This window comes from Rhamphochromis longiceps, linkage group LG17, assembly GCF_057381845.1.
Source record: "Rhamphochromis longiceps isolate RC_006_pf linkage group LG17, R_longiceps_female_GT1.1, whole genome shotgun sequence".
NCBI classification, from domain to species: domain Eukaryota; kingdom Metazoa; phylum Chordata; class Actinopteri; order Cichliformes; family Cichlidae; genus Rhamphochromis; species Rhamphochromis longiceps.
The window spans coordinates 20254327-20267417 of record NC_140573.1 but is presented as its reverse complement, the minus strand read 5'-3'; the positions used below and the strand labels follow the sequence as shown (position 1 = coordinate 20267417).

General features: G+C 44.1%; 1 protein-coding gene across 1 annotated transcript in view; it reads right to left on the bottom strand.

The window, feature by feature from the left end:
• The window catches only part of LOC146649623 (protein NLRC3-like), a 32566-nt gene extending 20585 nt beyond the window's left edge, over positions 1–11981 (bottom strand). The window contains exon 1 of the mRNA XM_085387719.1: positions 11828–11981. Within this exon, the coding sequence (XP_085243845.1) occupies positions 11828–11955 (128 nt within the window). The 5' untranslated portion in view covers positions 11956–11981. The remainder of the gene's footprint in view (positions 1–11827) is intronic.
• Between the last annotated feature and the right edge of the window lie 1110 nt (positions 11982–13091).

The following is a 13091-nucleotide window of genomic DNA, read 5'->3' as shown; positions in this document are numbered from 1 at the left end:
ACTTAGAGTTTGAATCACTCGCCAAAAAGCAGTAATCTGCTGTCACTCAAAAACACAATATCCAATCTCTCCCAAACGTCTCAGGTGTGATAAGACTCGAGCTCGGAAGTGTTTGTTATGCCATTTGTACATAATGGTTAGAGCGCCACCTAGTGGAACGACTAACTAATCATGAATGAATGAGATGAAATGTTAGCTGGTGGTTAAATGCATGAATTCCATCAATGTGACATCAGATCGGAGGTGCTGGTTTTAGGTGTTGGGCTTGGCTCGACGCGCCGGGGGTGCGAGGGCCCTCGTAACGCTGCTTGCAGCTTTAATTATTATTATTATTATTATTCCGGCAAATGAATCGGCCTTTTGAGGGCCTAAACATGCTCGAAAACTCATGAAATTTTGCACACACGTCAGGTCTGGTGAAAATTTACGTATTTTAATGTTCTCAGACATGGCCAGGGAAAATTAGCTCAGTAGCGCCACCTAGAAAAATGAAAAAGGCGAGCCCCCGGTATGGGTATGACCTACACGTTTGAAAGTCGGTACACCTATATAACGTTCACAGTCGAACAAAAAAGTCTATTATGGCAATGTCCTAAACCCAACAGGAAGTCCGCCATTTTGGATTGAAGGTGACATTTTGGGTCTGATTTTACCGTTTCCATGCCTTGTACTTTAACGAACTCCTCCTTGGGATTTGGTCCTATAAACTTCAAATTTGGACAGTGTCAACTACACCCTTGTGCCATGTTAAATTGCGGAGCTTTTGAGTTTTCACAATACTATGGGGCCGTGGTGCCATGGCGAATTTCGATGACTCGCCATGAAAATCTTATTGCCTCTCATTCTGTCATACATGTTCCGATCTGGACCAAAGAGCACACATATGATAAGGCTCCACCCCTGAACATATTTCAACTGCCATATTTGACATCAAGGACAGCGCCACCTAGTGGGAACAGGAAATGTCATGTTTTACACTTTGGGGTACAGTATAGTGATGGGTGACATCTGCAGCCTCAAATTTCTCCAGGAAAGCCTTAAGGAGTTGGTCTTGGGTTACAGTGAAAACTGTGAGTTTTCACGAAAGGGTGTGACCCCAACAGCATGGCGAACTTTGATGTCACGCCATGAAGAAACAAATTAGTATAACTCAATGAAATCCAGTCTGATCAGTACCAGACTTTACAGGCATGATGTCAGACCCGCCCTGAACAGATTGATGTGCCCATTGTCGGGAATACGGACAGCGCCACCTAATGGCAACAGGACATGTCATGTCTTACACTTTGTTGTACTGATTTTCACAGGTTCATCGTGGCCACCTCAAAAGCGGTGAATATCATCATCAGTCCCTCGTGATGCTTCAGTGCAAAAATTGTGAGTTTAAACTGAACGGCGCACCCTGGTGGCAACGCTGTTCAACATGAAAGATGAAGTGGCTTTTGAGGGTCTTGGCAAGTTTATAGAGGCTTGAAATTTGGCACACACCTCCAAATGGATGAAGGCTTTGTTGGCATGTGATCATTTTCATTGAATAGCGCGAAATTGCTCCACAGCGCCCCCTACAATATTTCAAAACCACAGCCCCTGCTCTGTGTTCTATGTATGATTCTGAAACCTGGTAAGCTTATAGGAGATATCAAGATGTACAAAAAAGTCTCTTGGTGCAATATCCCAAATCCAACAGGAAGTCAGCCATTTTAAAATTAATGTGTAATTTTGGCAACATTTTCCCCTCTTTCCAGGCACCGTTCTTTGACGAACTCCTCCAAGGGATTTCATCAGATTGAACCAATCTCCAGTGTGTGGAATCTAAAGACCTTTGTGATGTTAAATTGCGAAGCTTTTTACGTTCAGGGAAACGGGGTGGTTATGGTGGCACTTAGAGTTTGAATCACTCGCCAAAAAGCAGTAATCTGCTGTCACTCAAAAACACAATGTCCAATCTCTCCCAAACGTCTCAGGTGTGATGAGACTCGAGCTCGGAAGTGTTTGTTATGCCATTTGTACATAATGGTTAGAGCGCCACCTAGTGGAACGACTAACTAATCATGAATGAATGAGTTGAAATGTTAGCTGGTGGTTAAATGCATGAATTCCATCAATGTGACATCAGATCGGAGGTGCTGGTTTTAGGTGTTGGGCTTGGCTCGACGCGCCGGGGGTGCGAGGGCCCTCGTAACGCTGCTTGCAGCTTTAATTAGGGCCCGAGCACTGACAGTGCGAAGGCCCTATTGTAATTGCTCTGTTTATTATTATTATTATTATTATTTCGGCAAATGAATCGGCCTTTTGAGGGCCTAAACATGCTCGAAAACTCTGGAAATTTTGCGCACGCGTCAGGTCTGGTGAAAATTTACGTATTTTAATGGTTTTACATATGAGCACTGGGAAATGGCTCTAGAGCGCCACCTATGCCTTGTTAAATGCAGCCCTACGACCACATCGTTTCAGCTACATGTATGAAATTTGGCACACATGTGTATCATGCCAAGACGAACAAAAAAGTCTGTGGGCCCATTGACGCAAACCCAACAGGAAGTCCGCCATTTTGGATTGAAGGTGACATTTTGGCTCTGATTTTACCGTTTCCATGCCTTGTACTTTAACGAACTCCTCCTTGGGATTTGGTCGTATAAGCTTCAAATTTGGACAGTGTCAACTACACCCTTGTGCCATGTTAAATTGCGGAGCTTTTGAGTTTTCACAATACTATGAGGCCGTGGCGCCATGGCGAATTTCGATGACTCGCCATGAAAATCTTATTGCCTCTCATTCTGTCATACATGTTCCAATCTGGACCAAAGAGCACACATATGATAAGGCTCCACCCCTGAACATATTTCAACTGCCATATTTGACCTCAAGGACAGCGCCACCTAGTGGGAACAGGAAATGTCATGTTTTACACTTTGGGGTACAGTATAGTGAAGGGTGACATCTGCAGCCTCAAATTTCTCCAGGAAAGCCTTAAGGAGTTGGTCTTGGGTAACAGTGAAAACTGTGAGTTTTCGCGAAAGGGTGTGACCCCAGCAGCATGGCGAACTTTGATGTCACGCCATGAAGAAACAAATTAGTATAACTCAATGAAATCCAGTCTGATCAGTACCAGACTTTACAGGCATGATGTCAGACCCGCCCTGAACAGATTGATGTGCCCATTGTCGGAAATACGGACAGCGCCACCTAGTGGCAACAGGAAATGTCATGGCTTTAATTTTGTTGTACTGATTTTCACAGGTTCATCTTGGCCACCTCAAAAGCGGTGAATATCACCATCAGTCCCTCGTGATGCTTCAGTGCAAAAATTGTGAGTTTAAACTGAACGGCGCACCCTGGTGGCAACGCTGTTCAACATGAAAGATGAAGTGGCTTTTGAGGGTCTTGGCAAGTTTATAGAGGCTTGAAATTTGGCACACACCTCCAAATGGATGAAGGCTTTGTTGGCATGTGATCATTTTCATTGAATAGCGCGAAATTGCTCCACAGCGCCCCCTACAAAATTTCAAAACCACAGCCCCTGCTCTGTGTTTTATGTATGAATCTGAAACCTGGTAGGCTTATAGGAGATATCAAGATGTACAAAAAAGTCTCTTGGAGCAATATCCCAAATCCAACAGGAAGTCAGCCATTTTAAAATTAATGTGTAATTTTGGCAACATTTTCCCCTCTTTTCAGGCTTCATACTTTGACGAACTCCTCCAAGGGATTTCATCATATTGAACCATTCTCCAGTGTGTGGAATCTAAAGACCTTTGTGATGTTAAATTGCGAAGCTTTTTACGTTCAAGGAAACGGGGTGGTCATGGCGGCACGTGGAGTTTCAATCACTCGCCAAAAAGCAGTAATATGCTGTCACTCAAAGACACAAAGTCCAATCTCTCCCAAAGGTCACAGGCGTGATGAGACTCGAGCTCGGAAATGTTTGTTATGCCCTTTGTCTATAATGGTTAGAGAGCCACCTAGTGGGACGACTATACTCATGGTTGAACCAAATGAAATGTTAACTGGTGGTTAAATGCATGAATTCCATCAATGTGACATCAGATCGGACATGCTGGTTTCAGGTGTTGGGCATGGCTCGACACGCCGGGGGTGCGAGGGCCCTCATAACGCTGCTTGCAGCTTTAATTATTATTATTATTATTATTATTCCGGCAAATGAATTGGCCTTTTGAGGGCCTAAACATGCTCGAAAACTCATGAAATTTTGCACACGCGTCAGGTCTGGTGAAAATTTACGTATTTTAATGTTCTCAGACATGGCCAGGGAAAATTAGCTCAGTAGCGCCACCTAGAAAAATGAAAAACGCGAGCCCCCGGTATGGGTATGACCTACATATTTGAAAGTCGGTACACCTATATAACGTTGAGAGTCGAACAAAAAAGTCTATTATGGCAATGTCCTAAACCCAACAGGAAGTCCGCCATTTTGGATTGAAGGTGACATTTTGGCTCTGATTTTACCGTTTCCATGCCTTGTACTTTAACGAACTCCTCCTTGGGATTTGGTCCTATAAACTTCAAATTTGGACAGTGTCAACTACACCCTTGTGCCATGTTAAATTGCGGAGCTTTTGAGTTTTCACAATACTATGAGGCCGTGGCGCCATGGCGAATTTTGATGACTCGCCATGAAAATCTTATTGGCTCTCATTCTGTCATACATGTTCCGATCTGGACCAAAGAGCACACATATGATAAGGCTCCACCCCTGAACATATTTCAACTGCCATATTTGACATCAAGGACAGCGCCACCTAGTGGGAACAAGAAATGTCATGTTTTACACTTTGGGGTACAGTATAGTGATGGGTGACATCTGCAGCCTCAAATTTCTCCAGGAAAGCCTTAAGGAGTTGGTCTTGGGTTACAGTGAAAACTGTGAGTTTTCGCAAAAGGGTGTGACCCCAGCAGCATGGCGAACTTTGATGTCACGCCATGAAGAAACAAATTAGTATAACTCAATGAAATCCAGTCTGATCAGTACCAGACTTTACAGGCATGATGTCAGACCCGCCCTGAACAGATTGATGTGCCCATTGTCGGAAATACGGACAGCGCCACCTAGTGGCAACAGGAAATGTCATGGCTTTAATTTTGTTGTACTGATTTTCACAGGTTCATCTTGGCCACCTCAAAAGCGGTGAATATCACCATCAGTCCCTCGTGATGCTTCAGTGCAAAAATTGTGAGTTTAAACTGAACGGCGCACCCTGGTGGCAACGCTGTTCAACATGAAAGATGAAGTGGCTTTTGAGGGTCTTGGCAAGTTTATAGAGGCTTGAAATTTGGCACACACCTCCAAATGGATGAAGGCTTTGTTGGCATGTGATCATTTTCATTGAATAGCGCGAAATTGCTCCACAGCGCCCCCTACAAAATTTCAAAACCACAGCCCCAGCTCTGTGTTCTATGTATGATTCTGAAACCTGGTAAGCTTATAGGAGATATCAAGATGTACAAAAAAGTCTCTTGGTGCAATATCCCAAATCCAACAGGAAGTCAGCCATTTTAAAATTAATGTTTAATTTTGGCAACATTTTCCCCTCTTTCCAGGCACCGTTCTTTGACGAACTCCTCCAAGGGATTTCATCAGATTGAACCAATCTCCAGTGTGTGGAATCTAAAGACCTTTGTGATGTTAAATTGCGAAGCTTTTTACGTTCAGTGAAACGGGGTGGTTATGGTGGCACTTAGAGTTTGAATCACTCGCCAAAAAGCAGTAATCTGCTGTCACTCAAAAACACAATGTCCAATCTCTCCCAAAGCTCATAGGCGTGATGAGACTCGAGCTCGGAAATGTTTGTTATGCCATTTGTACATAATGGTTAGAGCGCCACCTAGTGGAACGACTAACTAATCATGAATGAATGAGTTGAAATGTTAGCTGGTGGTTAAATGCATGAATTCCATCAATGTGACATCAGATCGGAGGTGCTGGTTTTAGGTGTTGGGCTTGGCTCGACGCGCCGGGGGTGCGAGGGCCCTCGTAACGCTGCTTGCAGCTTTAATTATTATTATTATTAGGGCCCGAGCACTGAGAGTGCGAAGGCCCTATTGTATCTGCTCCGTTTCTTATTATTATTATTATTATTATTATTATTATTATTATTATTATTCACCCCAAACAAGGGCCTTTTTGAGGGCCTAAACATGCTCAAAAACTCATGAAATTTTGCACACATGCCAGGTCTGGTGAAAAATTTTGTATTTTAATGGTTTTACTTATGAGCACTGGGAAATGGCTCTAGAGCGCCACCTATGGCTTGTTAAATGCAGCCCTACGACCACATGGTTTGAGCTACATGTATGAAATTTGGCACACATGTGTATCATTCCAAGACGAACAAAAAAGTCTGTGGGCCCATTGATGCAAACCCAACAGGAAGTCCGCCATTTGGAAGAGAAGGTGACATTTTGGCTCTAATTTTGCCATTTCCATGCCTCGAACTTTAACGAACTCCTCCTTGGGATTTGGTCCTATAAACTTCAAATTTTGACAGTGTCAACTACACCCTTGTGCCATGTTAAATTGCGGAGCTTTTGAGTTTTCACAATACTATGAGGCCGTGGCGCCATGGCGAATTTCGATGACTCGCCATGAAAATCTTATTGCCTCTCATTTTGTCATAGATTTTCTGACCTTGACCAAAGTGAACACATATGATAAGGCTCCACCCCTGAACATATTTCAACTGCCATATTTGACCTCAAGGACAGCGCCACCTAGTGGGAACAGGAAATGTCATGTTTTACACTTTGGGGTACAGTATAGTGATGGGTGACATCTGCAGCCTCAAATTTCTCCAGGAAAGCCTTAAGGAGTTGGTCTTGGGTTTCAGTGAAAACTGTGAGTTTTCGCGAAAGGGTGTGACCCCAGCAGCATGGCGAACTTTGATGTCACGCCATGAAGAAACAAATTAGTATAACTCAATGAAATCCAGTCTGATCAGTACCAGACTTTACAGGCATGATGTCAGACCCGCCCTGAACAGATTGATGTGCCCATTGTCGGAAATACGGACAGCGCCACCTAGTGGCAACAGGAAATGTCATGGCTTTAACTTTGTTGTACTGATTTTCACAGGTTCATCGTGGCCACCTCAAAAGCGGTGAATATCAACATCAGTCCCTCGTGATGCTTCAGTGCAAAAATTGTGACTTTAAACTGAACGGCGCACCCTGGTGGCAACGCGGTTCACCATGAAAGATGAAGTGGCTTTTGAGGGGCTTGGAAAGTTTATAGAGGCTTGAAATTTGGCACACACCTCCAAATGGATGTAGGCTTTGTTGTCATGTGATCATTTTCATTGAATAGCGCGAAATTGCTCCACAGCGCCCCCTTCAAAATTTCAAAACAACAGCCCCTGCTCTGTGTTTCATTTATGAGTCTGAAACCTGGTAAGCTTATGGAAAATATCAAGATGTACAAAAAAGTCTCTTGGAGCAATATCCCAAATCCAACAGGAAGTCAGCCATTTTAAAATTAATGTGTAATTTTGGCAACATTTTCCCCTCTTTCCAGGCACCGTTCTTTGACGAACTCCTCCAAGGGATTTCATCATATTGAACCAATCTCCAGTGTGTGGAATCTAAAGACCTTTGTGATGTTAAATTGCGAAGCTTTTTACGTTCAGTGAAACGGGGTGGTTATGGTGGCACTTAGAGTTTGAATCACTCGCCAAAAAGCAGTAATCTGCTGTCACTCAAAAACACAATGTCCAATCTCTCCCAAAGCTCATAGGCGTGATGAGACTCGAGCTCGGAAATGTTTGTTATGCCATTTGTCGGTAATAGTTAGAGCGCCACCTATTGGGATGACTATAATCATGGTTCAATGAGATGAAATGTTAGCTGGTGGTTAAATGCATGAATTCAATCAATGTGACATCAGATCGGATGTGCTGGTTTTACGTGTTGGGCGTGGCTCGACGCGCCGGGGGTGCGAGGGCCCTCATAACGCTGCTTGCAGCTTTAATTATTATTATTATTATTATTATTTCGGCAAATGAATTGGCCGTTTGAGAGCCTAAACATGCTCGAAAACTCATGAAATTTTGCACACGCGTCAGGTCTGGTGAAAATTTACGTATTTTAATGTTCTCAGACATGGCCAGGGAAAATTAGCTCAGTAGCGCCACCTAGAAAAATGAAAAACGCGAGCCCCCGGTATGGGTATGACCTACATGTTTGAAAGTCGGTACACCTATATAATGTTCAGAGTCGAACAAAAAAGTCTATTATGGCAATGTCCTAAACCCAACAGGAAGTCCGCCATTTTGGATTGAAGGTGACATTTTGGCTCTGATTTTACCATTTCCATGCCTCGAACTTTGACGAACTCCTCCTTGGGGTTTGATTTCATAACCTTCATATTTGGTCAGTGCCAACTACACCCTTATGCCATGTTAAATTGCGGAGCTTTTGAGTTTTCACAATACGGTGAGGCCGTGGCGCCATGGCGAATTTCGATGACTCGCCATGAAAATCTTATTGCCTCTCATTTTGTCATACATTTTCTGACCTTGACCAAAGTGAACACATATGATAAGGCTCCACCCCTGAACATATTTCAACTGCCATATTTGACATCAGCGACAGCGCCACCTAGTGGGAACAGGAAATGTCATGTTTTACACTTTGGGGTACAGTATTGTGATGGGTGACATCTGCAGCCTCAAATTTCTCCAGGAAAGCCTTAAGGAGTTGGTCTTGGGTTACAGTGAAAACTGTGACTTTTCGCCAAAGGGTGTGACCCCAGCAGCATGGCGAACTTTGATGTCTCGCCATGAAGAAACAAATTAGTATAACTCAATGAAATCCAGTCTGAACAGTACCAGACTTTACAGGCATGATGTCAGACCCGCCCTGAACAGATTGATGTGCCCATTGTCGGGAATACGGACAGCGCCACCTAGTGGCAACAGGAAATGTCATGGCTTTAATTTTGTTGTACTGATTTTCACAGGTTCATCGTGGCCACCTCAAAAGCGGTGAATATCACCATCAGTACCTCGTGATGCTTCAGTGAAAAAATTGTGACTTTAAACTGAACGGCGCACCCTGGTGGCAACGCTGTTCACCATGAAAGATGAAGTGGCTTTTGAGGGGCTTGGAAAGTTTATAGAGGCTTTAAATTTGGCCCACACCTCCCAATGTGATGAAGGCTTTCTAGTTATGTGACCATTTTCCTTGAATAGCGCAAAATGGCTCCACAGCGCCCCCTACAAAATTCCAAAATATCAGCCCCTGCTCTGTGTTTTATCTATGAGTCTGAAACTTGGTAAGCTCATGGAAGATATTAAGATGTACAAAAAAGTCTCTTGGAGCAATATCCCAAATCCAACAGGAAGTCAGCCATTTTAAAATTAATGTGTAATTTTGGCGACATTTTCCCCTCTTTTCAGGCTTCATACTTTGACGAACTCCTCCAAGAGATTTCATCAGATTGGACCGATCTGAAGTTTGTGGAATCTAAAGACCTTTGTGATGTTAAATTGCGAAGCTTTTTACGTCCAGGGAAACGGGGTGGTTATGGCGGCACTTAGAGTTTGAATCACTCGCCAAAACGCAGTAATCTGCTGTCACTCAAAAACACCATGTCCAATCTCTCCCAAACGTCTCAGGTGTGATGAGACTCGAGCTTGGAAGTGTTTGTTATGCCATTTGTACATAATGGTTAGAGCGCCACCTAGTGGAACGACTAACTAATCATGAATGAATGAGTTGAAATGTTAGCTGGTGGTTAAATGCATGAATTCCATCAATGTGACATCAGATCGGACGTGCTGGTTTTAGGTGTTGGGCGTGGCTCGACGCGCCGGGGGTGCGAGGGCCCTCATAACGCTGCTTGCAGCTTTAATTTTGTATTGCTTCTCGTGGCCAGCAATAAAGCTGTGTTTTTTGAGTTTATCCCCGTGTCTGTGAATCTGCATCTTGGGTCCTTCTCCTGCCTGCCACACAACGAACCATGACATCATTAGCTCAGTCTATAGCTCAGCCATCAGCTGTACCAACCTCAGCTCAGCCATTAGCCTCACCGACCTCTGTTTATCCGTTAGTCTCCTCAGTCCAGGCAGTTCACTCACCTGCCCTCCAGTCCCCTGTGGTTCAGTCTCCTCCTGCCCTCCAGTCTGCTCCTGTCCAGTCTGTAGTCCAGTCTGTAGTCCAGTCTGCTCCTGTCCAGTCTGTAGTCCAGTCTGCCCCTGTCCAGTCTGTAGTCCAGTCAGTCCAGTCTGCTCCTGTCCAGTCTGTAGTCCGTTCTGCTCCTGTCCAGTTTGTAGTCCATTCTGCCCCTGTCCAGTCTGTAGTCCAGTCAGTCCAGTCTGCTCCTGTTCAGTCTGTAGTCCAGTCGCCTCCTGTCTCCCAGTCGCCCGTCCACCATCCCGTTCAGTTCCCGGACCTGCAGCCACAGCACCCAGAGCCAGCTGTGAGCTCTCCTGCTCCTCAGCCAGGGGTTTCCGCACCCGCTGGCCCGGCCGCTCTTCAGCCAGGGGTTTCCGCACCCGCTGGCCCGGCCGCTCTTCAGCCAGGGGTTTCCGCACCCGCTGGCCCTGCCTGTCTCCAGCCAGAGGCTTCCGCGCCGCCTGGTCCGGCATCAGACTCAGCCGCTGCCTCGCCTGGTCCAGCCTCAGCCTCTGCTTCGCCTGGTCCAGCCTCAGCCTCAGCTTCAGCTTCGCCTGGTCTGGCCTCGGCTTCTGCTTCGCCTGGTCCAGCCTCAGCTTCGCCTGGTCCGGCCTCGGCTTCTGCTTCTGCTTCGCCTGGTCCAGCCTCAGCTTCGCCTGGTCCAGCCTCAGCTTTGCCTTTTCCTGTGTCAGCTCGTCTTGTGTCATTAGCCAGATTATGTTCAGCTGTGTACTCACCGGTCTCTCATTATCATCCTCATCAGTCTGTGTATTTAAGCCCTCTGTTTCTACTCGTTCACTGTCATGTCATTGATGTTATGTTGTCCTTCCCGTGTGTTCCCTCAGTTCAGTCCGCCATTCAGTTGTCCAGCCAGTCAGTGCCCCTTCACCCACTCCTTATAATAAACCTCACCTACCTGCCAGTCCTGCGTTTGGGTTCCTTCTTCCTCGCCTCCATACAACGCCTGACAGACATTATGTTTTGGTTCATCTTGGATCACCAGGTTGCACCTCAGACTGTCCAGGAGCTTAGTGATGCCCCAGTCTAAATCTGGGACCAGATTCTCAATGACAACATACATCATCTCATTAGGAGCATGCCCTTACGTTGGTATTTGGCCTGCATGAAGCACATGGGAGCCACATAAACTATTTAGTACCAGTTTTAGTTGCAGCAATGACATTTTGGTGAAATAAACAAGCCTGCCACAAAACATTTCACTTTAAATTTCAGGGTGTCTTTGAATTCAGCCCTCTGTATGTTGATCATTTCCATTTCCATCAAACAATGTTTCATTCCTAACATATTACCCAGTCCATAACAGTATACTGTAGATATCCAGCATCATTCTTTCCCTATTGAGATCTAATGTGTTTTCCAAGTGTTACTTTTATTGAGCAGTGAGCAGTGTGTACTTCTAACATCAGCATCTGTTTATCTAAAGTTCAGCTTTTGCCATTATATTGTGACCAGTTCTTTTCAGGGAGATGACTTCATGGTCTTTGGTGGGTAAACACATTAGAAAGCAGTTGGATATAGTAAAGAGCATCAGTAGGTTTGAATGACTTTGTTTGTTCAATAGAAAAAGGTTAAAAATCAGAAAGTGGGTTAATCTGACACAATTAAACAGCATTTAGTTTTGTCTTCCTATGAAATGAATTATCTTCAGTTTGATCTACAGACAGAAAGTATCTCTTACTTAGTGTCTGAGGGTCTAGGTTCAGTGTTGAACACTGGAGGCTGAGCTTTGGACCAGTCACTCTTTATAGATAGACAGCTGGATCCTGGATACTCTGCTCTGTAATCCTCTTGATGCAGATCCCTCATTTTCAGTGCATCTGAGAGAACCCGGCAACACTGAAAGACAAAAACTTCACACCTAGAACAGGAAGTAACACACACATACACACTGCAGACAGGAGTCTAGAGTGTAATAAACCAAGCTGACAATTCTCATAAATGAGCAGATCCTTATTTTCTCTTGCAGTCCACGGAGAAACAGCAGACTCCACGTTTATTTTCCTCCACCATGCTCCTGTGTATGTTATGTCACAAGCGTGTGTACCAAATGTGCTACAGGTACAAAGATGTTCAGAATTGAGGCACATCTTTTCATTCAAAAACAATTGTTTATGATTATTCTTACACCATATAAATGCACAATAACAATTACCTTCTTTCCCTCCTTGAGCTTCATTTCTGTAAAATGAAGTTTGAACTCTAAATACTTTCACTATTGAGCAGAAAACCACTTCCTGCCATCTCAATTTTCAGGAAATCACATGCATGCATTACTGTACACGAGAACTGTTTATTACCGAACAAAGCCACGCAGTTACAGCAAGTCTGCCACACAGAAAATGGATGAATATTTATCTTGGTTTTATGGAAACTCAGAACCTGTAGAGTTACTTGGAGATCCTGTGATACACCACCTAAATGGTTTTCTCACTTATCATTTGGAGATTTTCTTTGATCCCTCACTGACACTGAATCTTTTGTAAAAACAAACAAACAAACAAACAAAAAAAGCAATAATTGAAAAAAAATAGGAGTAGAAATGACATACACTATAGGTAAAATGTCAGCTATTCTGGTGGTTAACATGGAATAAGGTCAGTAAAGTGAAAACTGTTGCAGTTTTTAGCGCTACAGTCGTGGATGTTTATGCTGCTAGCAGTGTTGGGAAGGTTACTTTTAAAATGTATTCCATTACAGAATACAGAATACATGCCCCAAAATGTATTCTGTAACGTATTCCGTTACGTTACTCAATGACAGTAACGTATTCTGAATACTTTGGATTACTTAATATATTATCATGCTTTTTACAACAACGTGAATGTGCTATTGCTGTGTGATTTATTACTATTACTGAAGGTCCGCGACTCCGAACTGTAGTAAAGGGACCTCTGACTAATAAGGCGGGGTCCCTGTCGGCTCGTAGCCGAAAAATAGCTTTA